General features: G+C 47.5%; 1 protein-coding gene across 2 annotated transcripts; it reads left to right on the top strand.

Annotated features, from left to right (window-relative positions):
- The first annotated feature begins 413 nt into the window (after positions 1 to 413).
- Positions 414 to 17,772, top strand: magl (MAX dimerization protein MGA-like). Of its 2 annotated transcripts, none has more exons than XM_068577704.1 (22): positions 414 to 512; positions 1,982 to 3,165; positions 5,020 to 5,455; positions 5,613 to 5,709; positions 5,884 to 6,009; positions 6,101 to 6,226; positions 7,305 to 7,418; positions 7,533 to 7,902; positions 8,523 to 8,745; positions 9,917 to 10,148; positions 10,244 to 10,422; positions 10,590 to 10,788; positions 10,950 to 11,176; positions 11,286 to 11,528; positions 11,716 to 11,983; positions 12,497 to 13,185; positions 13,302 to 13,399; positions 13,501 to 13,546; positions 14,027 to 14,164; positions 14,626 to 14,737; positions 15,208 to 15,948; positions 16,053 to 17,772. In XM_068577704.1, exons 2-22 carry the CDS (start codon positions 2,000 to 2,002, stop codon positions 16,937 to 16,939), a joined length of 6,717 nt encoding a protein of 2,238 aa, XP_068433805.1. In that variant the 5' UTR covers positions 414 to 512; positions 1,982 to 1,999; the 3' UTR covers positions 16,940 to 17,772. The 2 variants fall into 2 exon arrangements, with proteins under 2 accessions (XP_068433805.1, XP_068433804.1); XM_068577703.1 differs by having other exon boundaries at positions 10,947 to 11,176.
- Positions 17,773 to 18,739: the final 967 nt, after the last annotated feature.

Raw genomic sequence — 18,739 nt, 5'->3', positions numbered from 1 at the left:
GAGCTCGAGGTGGGAGCGAGAGAGAGAGCGAGAGAGAGGGAGGGAGAGAGAGAGAGAGGGAGGGAGAGAGAGAGGGAGGGAGAGAGACAGAGAGAGAGAGAGAAAACAGTCTCCGGGATGGTGGACTCCCGCTTTCCTCGCGTCGGCGGCCCGGGAATCACGCGCCATTGAAAGGGGGCAGATATCTTAACGTGCATGCGCTTTTGAGCTTCACTTGGCGGCGTGCACGCTCGGGTCGGTTCGATCGCGAAGCACACACACACACACACACACACACACACACACACACACTCTCACACGTACTGGCTCGTGGCTCTCGGCCTCCATTTGCCAGTTCGTGTTCACGTTCGAGGGATTCAACCCGCAGGAAAAGGCCCCCGTGCAAACGGCGACGGCGACGACGACGGCAACGGCGACGACCGCGCGCAACAGTTGGAGGAGTCTTTGCCGTAAACGTTGACGTTATGTCGCCGTCGTAGGCCACGAGGCGGTCGAGCCCCGACGACGAGAAGGTGAGGTCGTTAAGTGAAACCTGCAACTTTTTTTTTTTTTTTTTTACAACTTGGTGAGTGGCGGAGCAACTGGCCTTCCCTTGTTTCCGCGGTGTGTGTGTGAGGAAGAGGGAAAAAAGGGAGATGTTGTCAACTTAAATGATCAAGCATGGCTTTAAAATGTTGTTGTTAAAGGGGTGAAAGAGTTACATGGAAAACCGCTGGTAGTTTGTGTCGTAAAACCAGCCGTTGGTGACCGGTTTAACGTCCTCGCGCGGGCCGGTAAACACCTCTTTTAGACCACAGCATCAGCCGGTGTGATTAGTAAATTGACCCGGAGAGGGCAGGACGACGACGCAAGGTGACGACGTTTTGTTGCTGGCTCGTCGACGGAAGGTTTTTGATTTTTTTGTTTGTTTTGTTCATCACGGAAATGTCCCGTTTGAGGCGGTTATCGATACTTAACGTGCACGCCGGTCCTCCGCTGTGTGACGTCAGCAGGCTATCGGCCGGTCACACCGAGGCTGTCTCCGATTTATATATTAAACTTAACAATTAAACACTCACACGTTACTCCCTTTGTGTTATTAGATCATGTAACACTGTATAATATCACAAAAAATGTATTTTATATTGTAAAAGGGATGCAAGCCAAGGGTCTTGGGGCGTGTTTGTTTTGGTCTTTTCTTGTTTTCACCTCGTGCTTTGTCTTACTGTAGGGTTGCATTTAAATACTTTTATCATCTTCATGTGAAGTCACACGTGCATAGTGATAAAGCAGGCTTTTAAAAAAATCAAATAATCCAGCATAGCATGTTAGATATAGTTAATAAATCCATATTTTATGTGTCCTTAGTAAATCAAGCCGCCACGAGCTCATGGAAGGATCACATATGATATGAGCCGTGGTTGTAAATAAATCATAATATTCTCCATTAGGAGCTGATTTATTTTTCAGGAGCGTGCAGGATTATTCTAAAGTTGCTCGGGTCTGAGGCAATGGCTGTGACACGATGAGCCGCTCTATGAAATCATGCAGATCAGACATCTGGAGATTTGGCCTGGTGTGCTCTGCAGCTTCACACAGCTAGCAACGCTTTACTGTCTTTTAATTCAGTAGACTACGTGAACATTGCTTTTGGATGCACATTCAGAGCATGTTTACCAGTTGCAGCACCCTTGATGCTACAGCTAGCTGGATATTTGCATGTTTGTTTGGTTTTGTTGTGAAAAATAATCCAATTATTATTATTTTAAGAATGAAGTATGACGTAAATAGCACTACTACGGTTGTTTCCAGTATGTATATGGATGTATTGACTGCACATTTCTTGATTCATTTGCTGTACTTTGTTTTTATCGTCTGTCTCGTGCCTTTTTCTGATGTTAGCGCTTAGTGTTTAACTAGCTATGAAACGTATGCTGTGCCCACGAAACATCTTGGTGCTGTTTAGTTAACATTGTCGTAATCGTATCTTTTTTTCGGTCAGGCATCAAATGAAGTGGTGATGCCCGCCACCGACTCCGACCCCACATCGATGGAGGACTCCCACGCGTCGGAGGAAGCGGAGAGGAGCTCGGCCGACATGCCGTCCTCCGCGCCTCCTGCGACCGTCCCTCCCCCGACTCCTCTTGAGCCCCCCGTCACGAGACCAAACAATTTCCCGAGCGAGATAAAGATCGAGGAAACAGCCGTCACGGTGGCGAGCAACGTCGGCAGCTCGGCTCTCTCTTCGCCCGCCGAGGCTAGCCCGGCCAAGGCGGCTGCAACGCCGCCCGCCGCCTTTGACGGGACCGTTAAGACGAGCCCGTCCACCTCACGCATAGCCTCGGCGTCGGATTCCCTGACATGCACGGGGGCAAGCCTTGTCGGCGACGTACCAGAGCCGGCGCTGCCTGTGTTGCGCACTACCATGTATGGCAGCGTGGACATGAAAAATGACTTCCCCGTGGTGCTGACCTTCAAAGGTATCAGCGTCACTCTGGAAAATAACAGCGTGTGGAAGCAGTTCCACGGCTGCGGGACGGAGATGATTCTCACCAAATCGGGGCGCCGCATGTTCCCGTACTGCAGGTACCGCCTGTCTGGCCTCGAGCCCCGCCGGAAGTACAGCTTGGTCCTTTCCATCGTTCCGACGGACCAGTACAAGTACCGCTGGAACGCCACAAAATGGGAGCTCGCCAGCATGGCAGAGAACCAGAACCAGGGTCTCATCCGAGCGTTTTCCCACCACTACTCGCCCAGCCTGGGCTCGGAGTGGATGGCCACCTTGGTGTCCTTCTACAAACTCAAACTGACCAATCATCCTCAGGACCTGGACGGCCGCGTGGTCCTTCACTCCATGCACCGCTACATTCCCAGGCTGCACGTGATACCTGTCCCGGACGGGGCCGCGCCCACGGCGGCCCGGCCCGTGGTCATGGGACCGGAGAGCTTGACTTTCACTTTCCCGCAGACCGAATTCATGGCCGTGACGACTTATCAGAACTTTCGGATCACCCAGCTGAAGATTAACCACAATCCGTTCGCTAAGGGCTTCAGGGAGGACGGGAACAACACCCGGCTGATCCGGGTCACGGCTGACGCTCAACCTGCGGCGGCGACGGACACTCAGCCGTCTGTTGTAACACCCGCCGAACCAAAAGAGAGCGCGGAGGAGGTCGTGGATCTGAGGTGAGTTTATACATCTTTTTTGTTGTTGTATGTATTGGTTCTGTATGCAACATATTGATGTACACTCCAATATCTCTACCTTTTTTAGATAATAATGTTTTGATTAATCTTGTCTGGGAGCTATTCATTTAACTAGATGTTTATCTTTTTTGGCGGTGGCAATTTTCACTCTCACTTCAAAAGGTTGTATTCATATTTCAAAAAATGTACTATGTGTAGCACAACAGAAATGTCAGAGTTTATACATCGGAAGGAAACGCAACAAATCCGTCCAACCAAAAAAGATACCATAATAGCATTTATATTAATGATATTGTGTGTTTTGCCAACAAAGCCACATGTAAAAAGCCATTTAAAGACCACATAGTTTGGTCCTTTTGACCTCGCCTCAGTGCAAGTGAACAACACCAGTGTTGTGCTAACTCTCTACAGGGAGAGCGTCAAAACGAGCTTCCTAATGTTCAGAAATGACGGGTTATTATCGTTTAATCATAGAGGGGGTCCTCTCCCGTGGTAATGCGTAACATTAAAGGTCTTTTGATCCGGTAGCACAGAAACAGAGAGGGACGTGACACATCTCCAGAGGGAGACCCAGCAGAAACATCTTTTTTTTTAAAAATAAAAGCGTTAAACTCCTTGACCGCAGTTCTGAGAACATGATCCGTCTTTTCATTTACAAAAGATGAATGTAATTCCCTTTTTTTTCCTCTGTGGCGTTTTTAACGGAGAGGTGTTGAGCTGTTATCTGTCTTGCTTTCCGACTAGAAGATGAAGCAGATAAAGCCCGTGTTGAAAACCCATCAACAGCTTCTTGCCGGTCGTCCACTCGAGGTGTTTCCTCATGTGTTTCTGACCCCATTTATAGACGTGAGGAGGGAAGAACATGAGGAGCGCAGGCAGTACAGTACAACATTAATAAACATAGTTAAATTAACTAAGTTTGAACAAAAACTGTCCGTTATAAATGTAATAAATGCACATTATGCGACAACTGGATTGTGTCTTTTAGGTGGACCCAGTGAATCGTGTCTACATTTTGCAACTTTTGGCAAAGCTTATTTTGCCATTCGACCAAAAATAATTTAGTATTTTGATGTGGATGTGAACAAAATGTTGGCAGGCTAACAGCTTTGGTTTAGTTTATTTGTTATGGACATCACACTCTCATCCGAATATTAACAAACATTTATGCACAACGGCCAGATGCAGCGTGTTCAGTGTTTGTAGCAAAAGCGCTAATTTACCTCACCTGCACCGGAGGCTGTTTTTGGAAAAGGGGGACAAAAAGATAAATGAGAGGGGAAAATGCTGCCACACAGACGTACACCAAAATAAAAATCATCTCATTATAACTGTGTGTGTGTACAAACATCCCTGTCATGAGGATCCATTCTGTTGGGTCACTTTAAGACTGAATTTAAACCCGTTTTTGAATTTCCCAACAACAATAATTATGGATTGTGTGCAGTTTCAAAGTCAGCATCCATCGCAGGGCCGTCGTATTGGATTGCATGAGAGGGATCCGGTTGTGCCGATCGTCTGTCACCGACGGATGAAAGTCATCAATCACGCAGCCCGACGTTGGGTCTTTTTCTCGCTGCCTTTGTTACCCATGACTGCTTTATCAGGTTTTAGATTTGGGGCGTGTTAGCATCTAAATGTGTCATGCAAACAACATGAGCTGGGAAACGAGGGGTCTTACATCAGTTAAACCGCCGCTATTACCTTTTAATATTACCATTGCTGCATGGCGTGCCATCCCGCGTTGATATATTTCCATTGTTGCATCATCATTTTTGACTTTTTAGTCGTTAAGCATCCACAAACAAGCACTCCTATTTTTATGTCTTGCAGCATTAAGGCTCCCGTCGTCTCTAATTCTTTCTCCAATGAGCAAGGGGACCGACTGGTCCTGAAGCCCATCATGTCTACCTCCTCCAACAAGGGCGAGCCGTATGTCACCTGTTTGAGAGGCAAGCACGCCCTCGGCGAGCTCGTGCTCGTCCTGAAACGTCCGCTCGCCGAGCCCAAAGAGGAACCCCGCGCCGAAGTAACCGTCGCCCCCGCCGCCTCGACGCCGCCACCGACCCCGACCCCGAGCCCGGGATCGCCGCCCGGGTGCCCCAAGAGGAGGAAGAGGATCAATAGAGGTTGGGCCAATTCGCGGGGAAAAGATTGGAAACCTCCAGCTGCCTCCCCCACGGTATACCACAGCCCATCATTGACTGTCGCTATGCAACCAGAGCTGGATGATGTAGAGGGCCTGCTGTTTGTGTCATTTACCTCAAAGGTAAAACCAGAGACGGTTGAGTGACAGAGGACTCTCTGCACTTATCCGATAGGGGGTTTTGTTTGTTGTCGCACACCCTAAATGATTTTGGGTTGCACGGTTGTACAAGTTTTGTCGAGTATTTTTTTTAAAGCTTTCATTTCCTTCTACGCGACAGGAAGCTCTTGAGGTTCACGTCGGGGACAAGCCAGCCAATGGCACGCCAGCAGCATCTCCAATTTCCCCACTGACACCGACGCCCTGGAGGGAAAAAGGTAAGAGACGCAAAAAAAAAGGGCCTCTTTCATGTGACGCGCATCTGAGAAATGCGTTTGTCGGCAGAGCCGCTACACTGTTGGATGTGACACCGACGTCGTGAAAATCCTGCGTTAACCTCGCGTCGCCTCCTCTCTGTTTAACTTCCCGAATGTCACGCGCACGATCCTTAGAAAAAATTGCAGTGGATGCGACTCCAGAGACGGACGAGGAGAAGATGGCCCGCTTGGAGGCCGTCCTGCTGCAGGACCTCAGGGTTCTCAAACACAGACAAGTCATCCATCCTGTGCTGCAGCAGGGTGAGTTCATACAAACACATAAACATCCCAGCGGGTTCAGGAGGTTAGAAAAAGTAATAAAGGTGTTGATATTTTTTTCTCCTCTTTCTAGTGGGCATGAAGTTGAGCTCCTTGGACCCGATGAAGTCCATCGACCTGCAGTACCTCGGGGTTCTTCTGCCGCTTCCTCCCCCGAAGCTGCCGGAAAAAAGCCGAGACGAGGATCTGTCTCCCGGTGGTAAGTCGCACTCATCTTGGACGGTTTGACGATGTTTGTTGAAGGTGCGATCTTGTCTTTAATAAGCTCCACCCGGACACAAGACATGTGGACGCCACCGATGACCAATATATGTTGATTTGTGTAACGTGCGCTGGAAAAAGTGACTGTGACAAAGCATGTAATCCCCCAGAGAACCAGCTGCAGATAGAAAACACCTGGTCAAACTACCCATACATTGTGAGAGGAGCAAATGTGTGTAAATTAACATTCACAACCATTTTTTACTGACATTTCTGCATCACTGTCGCCATTTAAAAGAGATCTACTTCTCAAAATCTTACCTTAGTTTTATTCCTGTGTTATTGAAAACATATACACATGTTAAACACTTATAAATGAGACCAAACTAATGCATTTAGATTGATTTGATTCATTTCCTCAGGTTTAAATGTTAAACACAATACGACGAAAGAAATGCTGTAAATGTGTGAGAAGGACTCTGAAGCGTGGAGGTATTTTAAACGGGAGACCCGACCACGTGGTGCTCTGTAAGCGCCGCTAATTGGAAATTGTAAATGGCAGCGGGACGACGGTCAGGAAACCAAATCACCCCACAGCGCTTTGTCAAGACGGCACCTCTTTGTCTCGATGCCTTTCTGTCCCCACGAAAGAAAATAGATTTTCTAAATGTTTCTCATCTGATTTAAAATACATTATCTTAACTGCTTATTATTCCTCCAGTCATGAAATACATCTGAGTCATAACCATCAAAAGGTTTACGTCACGTTCTTCAGTGTAAATACTGATTCTCCAGTTCAAAGGAATGAATAAATGAACACACGGCAATCCTTTTGAATTTGAGTTCCAGTATTTATTGAGCAGCCATCTGGTCTATTATCTTGAGAAACGCACACAAATGGATATTCAAACAAATGTGTCTTTTGGACACTTCACATCCCCCAGTCAACATATTGTGTACTTAAATAAATGTGTTTTTTCTTTGTCAATAAAAATCAGAAATTGAGAAATTTGTATTCTCCTTTAGCGCTTAAACATTGTGAAGTATTAAAAACTATTGTGTTGATTCCCTCGCAGATAAAGGATCGTCCTTCATGTCCCGGACAGGAAAGACAAGTGACATGACGAAAATAAAGGGATGGAGGAACAAGTTCATTAAAAAGAAAGAAACGTCTCCTTCCATCAGTGACGGTAATGTTCTTAAAGCTACGGCGTTGTTTTTTTTTTTTTTTAAATCATGCAATGACCAAATGATTAACTGTACTGAAACCAACCTCGTGTCCTTGTGTCTGATCCTTCCTGAAGCCTCGCAGAAGAACCGTTCTGCGTTCTGCAGCAACATGCTGGACGAGTACTTGGAGAGCGAAGCTCAGTACATCAGCGAGCGCGCCGCCGCCTTCTCCACGTTCTCCGAGGACTCCGTAGCCTACCAGCTGCCCGTCAAGAGCTCCAGCTACGTGAAGACCCTGGACAGCGTACTCAAGAACCGGAAAGCCGCCGCCAAATCCCCCTCGGGGGCCAACCGGCCCTGCCCGCTTTCCCACAAGCCCCTCCTCTACTCCGCCCTGGCGGCGCCGCCGCCTCCTCTGGCCGTCCCCGAGGCCGCCGTCCCCGAGGCCGCCATTCAGGCTGCGCAGCCGCCTGCGTCTGCTCCGCTGCTGCCGGTAGCACAGCGGTACGCATGCGTTTGTGATTACATCATTTTTTTAAGGGTCTCAACTTTGATTAACCTCCTGATTGGTTCTGGTTTTGTGTGTTAAACATCAAAGTGTTTGGTGTTTTTCCCCCTAAACAATTTATTTTCCTTTAATCAACTGATCTATTAATTGGCTCGTACTTTAAGCTCCAGTTTTTCTTGACCCATGAGTTCCTTTTTTAAAAGTTATTTTCTTGGCTGAGTCACATCGTTGTACAACTATTTCTTATCTGATGACGTGCTTATGAAATACCTCGGGACGTACGTTTTACACAATTCATTTTCTACGATTACTTTTGAGTTTGTGATAGCCATTCAACGTTTCACAGCTGTCAGCAGCTATTCCTAAAAAATGCTAATTTTACTGGTTATATTTATTTATTCCCTCTCTTTCAGATGTCTTAAATTCCATAAGTATGGTTCCTTTTCAGCAAACATCTTTATTCTATAAACATGTACTTGAAAATTGTGAATGAAAGCTTTTCGAGGGCTTCATTTCTCTTTGAAGATTACGTCGTGCGTCTTTTTAATTCTGCTCTAGTCTTCTTCTTTTTTTTCGAAAAATAAACAGAACTAATCAGATCGTCCTGCTCCTCCAGATTATCCGCGTACCTCCCATCGCACGTCCAAAAAACGGCGCCGCCGGCTGCGAGCGCCGGGCCGAGCCCGCCGCCGCCGCCGCCACACAAACCCTCAGGCCTCACGAGGTTCCAGTACAGACTGACGCAGATGGAGTTCGGAGCCCTGAACCAAGGGCTGGGCAAGACTCAGCTGACGACGGACCGACTGTCGGTGGCTCTGGCTGGTCTGCTGACTAAACAGGTACATTATACCGTACAGGTGTCCTCTGGCAGGGTCACCTGAAGTTAACGACGCACCTGATGTCATTGAAATGTCACGTGATGAAGCCGGACTCAGACAACAGTAGGTCTGGGCCGACTTAAACCTTATTCACCGCGGGGGGGTTAAAATCTCCCAAGCTGTTCCCAGCCTCATCAGTGGCTGTATGGAGAGACAGGATGCAGCTCAGCTCATTCGAGATGCTCAGTGGTGCGTGAAGCAAAGTCAGACATCTGAGTATGAAATTCTGATAAAAAACACACCCGGCTCTTCCGCATTATGTGGCCCATTGAAGGGTTGAGTTAGTCATCGGTTCAGCCTCGTTTTGGGCTCATCCGCATCAAAGCAAGAAGCAAAAAAATAACTCTAGATTTCTGTTTTTAATCTTTTTTTTTACAACTTTTAGGACCTAATGATTTAGAATCAGGCCGGGTAGAGTACTGGAAAGTTGATTCACCACAAAGAAAAGTCTGTTTGTGTTATAAATGTCTCTTTCCAGGCGCAAGTCGACGATGGGAAAAAGTCTTTTTTGGGTCCTATGGGATCAATTGTACTGCCTCCATATGGCCAGTTGGCTTCAAAGGCCTGCGCTCCTCTAACGGGGCTCGGTGCCATCCAGATATCAAACGTGTTGCTAATTATCTGGGAGTTAAAACCCGGACGATAATGTCAATACATTCAAAAGGAACCAATAATAAAGGAGATGAGCTGGAGCAGCTGACTGCGTCTCCAAGCAACGGTAAATGTTCTCGCCCTTGAGTCTGACCTTCGCTAACGAACTACAGTCGACATATATTAAAAAACTGCCAGTTAAAATCTCACCTGAAGAACAGACGACCTGTGTTGAGTCTCCTGTTCTTTTTGATGTCCTCGCTGCAAAGGGATTACTCCAGCGCGGCGTCGGCCTCTGTTGTTATTTACATCTGAGATCTCGGGAGGCGTCGCTCCCTCCGGCGCGATAATCTCGATAATATCCTCCAGCGTGTGTGATGCGCCATTATTTTCAAATCTTGTACTGTGTCTGTGTGCATGTTTGAGATTAGAGACAAGAGTGTGTGTGTGTGAGACAATGCTCACAACATGCACACACACTGACGCGTCACAGTGGGAGGAAAAAGCTCACACGTTTATATCACATCTGCTTCGTCGTCAGATGCTTCCCAGTCAGGTCTGGAAAGTGACCAAGTGTCCGACCTACACGACGACGGTACCCGAGTGCGGCCAGGAGTTCTGCACGCTGGGCTGCGTGTGTTCGAGTCTCAAGCATCTGAACAGAGCTCCCTTCCACTGCCGGCGGCCCGACTGCATGTTCGGCTGCACCTGCTTCAAACGCAAGATCACCAAGCAGCTGAGCGCGAGAGAAGAGCTGATCCAACCCGTCTACTGTAAGTTCTGAACGTTGTTGACGAGCTTTGTTTTGGTCGCCGCCCCCTCCGCAGCTCAGACGTGCTAACGAGACGCTTTTCATCCCTCCCCCCAGCTGTGACTAATATGGAACATATGGTCCAGCCTCACCCAGGCTCACATGCTAATAAACTGTGGAACCGCGACACTCACGGAGTCGATCCAGAGCCGCTCTTCACCCCCAAAAGCACTCTGCTGTGTTTGCCGCCTGCAAAGGTCCTGAAACGCAGCAGCGGAGCTCAACTAACGCAACCGGTAAAACAACATATCTCATTGATGACACTTTACAAATAACAGTGCCTGATTCATGCGTTACACGGTCGTGGCTATTGCTAATTATGTCCAGGTTTATTATAAGACCTGTAAGATTAGTTGGTGTAAATATCGGTACAGCTTCTGAACTGAACTAAAAATCCTTGCAGATTCGAGAAGAGGACAAGGGTCCGGTGTATAAATACCTGGAGAGCTTGATGACATGTGCACGTGTCAGGGCGTTCAACAGCAAGCCGCCTCCTCAACTCTCCATTGAGCCCAAGATCGTTGGCATTCATGCAAAACCACAGAAAACCGTTGACGAGCAGCGGAAAAAGTCCCCCGATGCCCTACTGGTTAAAAAAGCAGGTAAGGAACCAGAGAAGACCCAATAAAAGGACATAATTATATTCTGTAAATGTTTCTCCAGCTACTCAAATCCTTGAATCCTCCATCCTTTTTTGTATTTGTCTTGGTTTTTGACTGCGGGATATTGAACATATGACCGTATGGATTCTGTCCCGCAGCAGAAAGGGTCTCCGAGAGAACCGCATCCGACGAAAAGGAAGCGAAAAAGCAAATCGAGATCCAGTCGGCGTGTCAGTGGGTGAAGGACCGCAACGTAGTCCTGGAGGCTTTGTGTCAGCGCATGAATCAGAACCGGCTGTCGCAGCGCTTCAGCGTCGGGCCTTACTGCGTCCGCCCCATCGCCAAGATCTTCATGCGGAAGCCCAGCGGCTCTATCGTCACCTACAGGGTGAGTCTCTTAAGGGGCAACGCATCTCAGACCAGCCTCTCAATGAGAAATACACTCTCATGTCACTTGAACTAACGCAACGACGGCCCCACACCTTTTTCTGTTCTAGTTGCACATCAGTAAATCGTCCAAAGCCAGCGACGTTGACGAAGATGAATACGACGACAGCGGTGAGGAAACATCGGCCGATAAAAGCTCCGATGGGGAGCTGGACCCAGAGGAGGAAGACGGTCCAAATGAAGAGTCGGACGTGCAGTTTAAAGTCACGCCCTTTCTGAGTGGAGTGATACCTGCTGGCAGATTGAAGGCCAGGACCAAACCTGTCGGCTGCCAAGCATCTGGACTCATACAGGTCAGTCTCAAGGGATTAAGATGCAGAAATATATGTACTATATATATGCAACACTGTTAGGGTTATACATAGGGTACTGTTATTGGTACATGATACGGAATAACCCAACTCCAAGTGGCATCAAAACTTATATTGATCATTTTTGTTTTCGTCAACCAGTAACATCAATGTATTTCTTTCTTTACAGGTAAATGGTAAATCCTACAATCAGGCCCGGCTGTTGCTGGGGAACATGGGATCTCTACATCCAGCCAACCGCCTCGCGGCATTCATCACAGGCCGGCTGCATCCTCCGGGCGGCATCTCTCTTAAAGTCTCCCGGAAAGCCGACCCCGTAAACAAAATCACCCCTCCTGACCCTCCGCCCGTAAAGGCCGCCGGCGCCGCAGCCCCTCCAGTTATCACCGTAAAGAAACCCACTCACCTGAAGCCACCGACGCAGCAGCAGCCGGCAGGTAAAACCGTCTCTCCGTCCAGCACTGAGACCTCCGTTTTGAAACTGATTGCTCCGCGAAAGGAGTGGGAAAAGTAATCAACTCGAGGACCCTTCAACACGGACGTGGCGATAGCTGCTGTTGATCGTTGAAATCGTCCAAGCAAATCAAACCACCGCCACGTAAATGAGTGTGCTCAGAAGTCCAGTTTCCAAGGGATAAATAATACCAGGAGTGTGTTGGAAAACTGTACGGAGGAGAGAAATAGTTACTCACAAACTTGCGTCTGTGGTCTTTTAATGTTGCACTCAGAAACCCTAATCTGGCTCTCTTTCAGTAGTTACTGGTATAAAAACTGAGACATATCATTAGGGAAAACATAGCCCTGATGTAATATTAAGGAATTAACAGAAACATGTGCATAGCTTTAAAGATTGATATATGTTTAATGTCTAAATGTATGCGAAAAAAACAGGCTTTTTGTTGAAATCGGAGTGTTTCTGTCTCTTACCTGTGCTGTTTTTCTTCATGCAGTTCGGATCTTCCCGCCAGAGCCTTCGACGAAGGGATCCGCCAACGTCCTCCCGACCCCTCTCGCCTCGGGCCGACGCAGCTCGGGCGGAGGCGGCGGCTTCCAGAAAAGCTTGCCGTCCTCGCCCGTCTCCCTCACCGTGTCACAGTCTCTGAAAACCCCGAGCTTCTTAGGCCAGAGCGGCACCTACTCGTTCAGGATCTGCCCTCCGGCTAACGAGGGCACCAGGGGCCAGAAGCTGCCGGGCGTTCCTCTGCCCGGGGGCTTCACCCTCATCGAACTCCCACAGCCCGGAGCCGACGGAGCCGCATCCGAGACCGCGAACGCCGCCACCGCGAACGCGCCCGGCGTGGAGAAAGCCCGGCCGCGGAGAGAAGCCATGTTTAATTTGGGGCGCTTGGCAGCCGATTCAGATGCAAGTTGGAGGGGTTTGAACACCGGCGCCGCAGCGATGGACCTTTCTAGCTGCACATCAGTGGAGTCCAGATCCTCCCCTGAGCTGGTGTCTCATGTGATGGTGCCGTCAGAAGAGAGCGATGAAACCAACAGCATGCAGGTGGAATCAAACCGGGAGATCGCCTCGGAGGACTTGAGCTCTGACTCCGACTCCGAGTCCGATTCTGACTCGGACTCCGAATCCTCCGACTCTGACTCTGACTCCTCCGACTACGGTGCAGAGAGGGACGGTGATGTAAGTGTGAGGAATAAGAAATATAATTAAAAAAAAACTTGAATTTCAATGCAAAAACAAATCTGCGTATCTAATTCTTAACGATATTTAAAAAATTAAATGTTTTTTTTTTCCAGGATGAGCTGGTGGACGTTGAGACCGTAGAGGAAGGAAAACAAGGCGTGGCCATCGCTCAAATGAGAGAATTTGTCCGCAAGGCAAAGAAGGAGTCGGGGTAATTACATGTCAGCAAACTACACGATATAAACACGCATATTTTGTGCCAATGCATGAATTTGACCCTCAAAGTTTTGTTCCATTCCTCTCAACCCGCAGAGAATCCAGCGATGGTTTTGTGTCCATGAGGAAAGTCCACGTCCAGGTACGACAGATAAACATTGATGAAGCTCCTCCATCTTATCTCAATTAATGAGGAAAGTGTCTGTTTGCAGCCGGGTGAGAATAGTCACACAGAAGCTTTCTTGAAGATTATGCTTCTTAATTTAGCAATAGTTAGCTTGAAGATTTTGCTAATTATTTTAGCCATAGTTAGCTTGAAGATTTTGCTACTTCTTTTAGCCATAGTTAGCTTGAAGATTATGCTACTTATTTTAGCAATAGTTAGCTTGAGCTTGCTGTCAGGTAGTAGTAGGTATTTAGAAGGAGTGGCTTGTGGGGGATGAATGGGTCAAACTACATTTTTAGTTTGATTAGCTTTAGGATAAACATATACAAATATACATATACAAATTGATTCTGACACCTGGGAGCTAACAGCATCTGCCTTTATCTCATGCTTTAGCTTCACGAGTACAGAGTAGTGACACTATTACTTTGTACTTAACATGGTCTCTCATTCCAGGATAAGGACAATAGCAGGCGGAGCAACCACACGTTCCTGGAAAGGCGAAGACGCTCTGAACAGCGGACGCTCTTCGACAAACTCCAGTTGGTCCTCAAGAGCGACCCCCGGACCTCCAGGCTCAGCCTCCTCTCACTGGTCAGTACCGCATCCTGCTAGGATGATTTCTGCAACCGCAAGTTACATTAATTTACATATGCAAATCAGATCAGCATTAAGCATTTGAACTTGTGTGAGCCAGGTGTGATTTCCCACCTCTACACATATTCTACATGCAGACTTAACACATTTACTACTCTCACGTTTACCCTACTCACAAAAAAATGCATGTTTTTTTTAATCAGACGTCACTCCATCTAAGATGTTGGAGTAAATCCTTCTATATGATGTCGTGTGCCACCGATTGGCATCACAAAAAGAATGAAGAATAACTGTCGGCCTATTCCAAATACATGTGTGCATGAGGTGTGTGTGTGTGTGTGTGGCTGCTCACACAACCTGTTCCACAGATAAATAATTTAGATTGACATACGTTCTACTAGAGCCCTGGTTTCCCAGTCTTCACTTTTATTTTTTCTGCTTTTGTCTCGTGTTTTCAGGCCCAAAAAGAAATCCAGAATCTGACTGACACCTCCAGGTTTCTGGAGGAGAAGAAGAGGCGACTGGCTCAGATGCAGGCCGTCTATGTGAAGGAGCTTTCCCTTCTGTCTGGTGCGTACGACCTGTCGTTCTTGTTTTGAAACCTCTTGCGCTTTGACACGATCGTGCTGCGATCGTAACGGTGAAATCTCCTGCACGTCTTCATCTGATGATCATGACGAATGAGCAGCACTGGTCAGTTGTTTCTGTAAACGACCATTTCCGTGCTTTACGTGTGTGTGTGACCATGGCTACAGTATATATTGTATTTGTTTCTAGGCCTAAATATTCAAGAAAATCCTTTTTATGAGTTTTTTGCGACAATTGAGTTCATGTGGTCGTTGCACCGTCTTTCGTTTTAATAAAAAACGTCAAATTTTTCTTTTCTTTTTTTTAAGGAAAGCAGGTGTGTCTCTGATGGATGCCATTGACGCTCTATCTTTTTGTTTGTGCTGTGGATAGCACATGTAGTATGAAGCGGCCTTTTTAATAAGATGTGTGTTATGTGAAATTTCACCTTTTTTTTCTTTTCTTTTTTCAAGGCAAGCCGGGCATGCTGATTAAAACCAAGCTGAACGACATCTGCAAGAAGCAGAAAGTGAGAGAAAAGAAGACCGAGTGGACGCCTTTCTTCTCCAATCTGCTGGAGTCCAAAGCTGCTCTCCTGCAGTCCACTATCCCGAAGTTGAAGATGCTGCCCAAACCCCTGTTGGATCCCGTCTACTTCAGGTCTCTCTCTCAGCCTAAACCGCCCACGACTGCAGTCCAAAACAAGCTGATGTCCCTGCTTCAGTCCAACCTCAAGAGGGCTCTTACCCAAACCTGCACACAGCCGCCCAAGTCCCTGTTGCTGTCCTCTGCAGCCCGGGTGGAGGTCCCCGCACCCTCGCCACTGAGCGGGCAACGTGTCAAAGAGGAGGCGAAGCGGGAGAAGATGGGCTCCCCGGCACCGGTCAGTGTGCCCACTTCCCAAATGCAGAAGTGTGTCGCAGCTGCACCTGCAGCTGCACCTGCAGCTAAACCTGCAGCGCCTCAGGTCCCTGCAGCTCAACCCCACGTCCATGCAGCTACACCTGCAGCGCCTCTCGTCCCTGCAGCTACACCTCAGGTCCCTGCAGCTACATCTGCAGCTCCACCTGCAGCGCCTCAGGTCCCTGCAGCTCCACCTCAGGTCCCTGCAGCCCAGGATGGAGCCTCGTCCAGTGAACCTCTGCAGTCATTTTCTCTTCCACTGGTTCGCTCCAAAAATGGCAGAATCATACTTCCCTCCTCTCTGAAACCCCGTAAGTGAAGACATCCTGCTCTGGCCAGTGAGTCACATGATCTTTTATGTACACGTGTGATTATATTTTCTTACATATGTGTGTGTGTGTCCCTCTCCTCGCAGTTGGTCATGGCTTCTACACACTCATGGTTATGGAGCCCCGACCGAAAGGAGAGGAGGATAAAACCGGCTCCCCGGCTAATATGAAACCGTACGACGTGGAATCATCGATGAAACGAGACGAGGGCTCTTCTGAACTGGACCGCCGTTTAGATTCCGGGACCGATCGTGTTTTGGAGAACGAGAAAACTGTCCCAGCGTCAACCTCTAAACCAGAGCGCTCAGACGTAACGGCCCCCGTGGCCGAGCTGCCCCTCTTTAACAAATCAATCTTCAAGCGGGGAAGAAGAAGCTGGGAGGGAGCCGCCGCCACCGCGGTGGGTTTGAACAAAACTCCATCAACCGCCTGCTCGAGTTTTAATCGCGCGAAAGACATTCCCGCTTCTGCCGCGCCTCGTCCTGGCGCCACCGCCGCCAGCCGCGGCAGAGGCGGCCCCGGCCGGCCCCGAAATACCCCGAGTATCCGCAGAGGTCTGCGGGAAACATCTCTTCTGGCTCAAGAGAGGCCCAATAAAAACCTGACCTTGGTGATGACCAAGACACGAGCCGCGGGCTCCCCGGGAAGCGCTCAGGACAAGCCGGCGTCGGTCAAGGGGCGCCGAGGAAGACCGCCGAAGAAGAAGAAGTCGGCGGCGCAGATGTGGAGTCCTCCGGCCGCGCAGGCGCGAAGTATTACGGCCGACCCCAAGGAGGACATCGCCGTCAGACTCGCTCGCATTTTTCGAAGCCCCGATGCCAGACCCAAAGAGAGTCCCGCGAACGCATCTCGGCCTTTAACGCGAGGCGCTTTAGGGAAGGACTTCCCCAGCGCCAAGAAGCGCTCCTGGATCGACGTAGAAAAGGAACTGGAGCCGGCGATGGAGTCCGAGCCCGAGTCTGAGTCAGAGTAGTCGTTTTAGCGTCTTCCTGCAGACGCCGACGCAGGAGTTTGACGCTTTCTGTGCGCGTTGGCACAAAACTCAGTGGACATTTTTTTTTTATACGCGAGAGATGTTTTTTTGGTACAAAGAGTGTAAGATTACGCATTAACTGACCCGCTGAATGTATGAACGAATCTTTAACGGTAACTCCCACATTCAGCTTTGTTGTTTTTTTTTCTTCCTAAAACACATTTTTTGTCGCCTACCTTCTTGGTCACTTTCCCGTCAAACGGCAACTTGAGATTTATTCAAATCATGATTTTTGTTGTCCTTTTTTGTTCCTGATCTCTCCTATGCAAATCAAATTAAAAGCGACAGGGGGCGCTAGTTCAATCAGGCTTCATTAACTCTGTCAAACGTACATGTTAACTTATGTCTTTTCCGTTTTTATTAAGAGCTAGTTTGACGCATGCATCCCTTTTCGAAAGTGATTATCAACTCTGTGAAAATAATATGTAGTAGCACTTTATGTTTTTTGGTAGACACCACCCATGATTTCTTTGCTTTCTTTGTCTGTATAGTCGGAGTAGCAGTGTGTTCTGGGGAGTTAGCTCAGTAACATGCACATAAACCTGATGTGTCACAAGCTATCAAGAAAAGAAAAGAAGCTATTTGCCATAATGTTGTATCTATGAAAAAAAACCTCTGTAAATATTGTTTTTTTTCTTCTTTTTAACCGCAATACTTTGTGGATGATTTTTGAAACACTGGTTGTCCTGTTCCTTCAGTTCTATTGGAAATGTGAAACAATGTGGCCTTTAATACATTTAATAAAAACTTCATGCATTTACCCTCTTCAGTCACTCAGACGCTTGAGCTGTTTTTGTCAACAGGAAGAAACATTTCTCTAGAAGATAAAACACTCGTACCTTGAAGTTTTAAAAACCCATAACAGCAAAAAATAGAGGCCTTTCAGGTGGAGTCAATAGAACAAATCAATACGCCGAGTCGCCAACACGCCTCCGTAAACCGTCCTGTCAGCAGTGAAAGCAGACGTGTCGGCTGTGATGGATGTCTGGAGTGTTTTCCCTTCCTGAGGAAACAAAGGTGAATGGATGTGATGACGAACCAATCGCCAAATGATTAACAATTAGTTTTCCCTGAAGAATTGTGAGACGCAAATTTGTGCGTAAATGAAGGTCACGGAGCATTTCTACCGCCATTTCCACATCAGCTTATATCCTCTTCAATAAGTAAACCAGACATGAAGAGATGTACAATTTGATTTATTAAAACGTGTTTTTTTGAAAACGTATACATATGTTAAGTAGTTATAGATAAGATCAAATACATACTTATAGGCAGAGTCTCTCATACTTTATATTTCTTTAGTTAAACAATATTCGCTTGCTGCAAAATGTATTTGGTGACCCACCTTTGGGTCTTTAAACTGTTTTTTTGGGAGTGACTGCTCTTCATATTTTTATTGTAAACAAAAATATATGTATATACTTATTTTAATTTATTTTTTATGTAATCATTTGTTTGATTAAGAGACTAACAGACTGCTGTCTACGTGCAAACGTGTCCAAAGTTAAATAGCGATTAGCTTGCATTATAAAGATAGTTCTCTACAACGACTGTGATTGGTCCGGCGTCATCAGGGGGCGTGGCCTGTTTAGTTTACAGGAAGACTGCTCGTGGGCCAGCAGCACGTGTTTCTTTACAACGCAAATGACACAAGGCTATCAGGATGAAAACAATATATAACCTGACTCTAGATGATAGTGAATGTTAGATAAAGTGGGACAATGTTAGAAACACAAACAA

Source organism: Clinocottus analis, unplaced genomic scaffold, assembly GCF_023055335.1.
Source record: "Clinocottus analis isolate CAN_PGR_092001 unplaced genomic scaffold, fCliAna1.0.p SCAF_15, whole genome shotgun sequence".
NCBI lineage: Eukaryota > Metazoa > Chordata > Actinopteri > Perciformes > Cottidae > Clinocottus > Clinocottus analis.
This window is presented reverse-complemented; position numbering and strand designations above follow the sequence as displayed.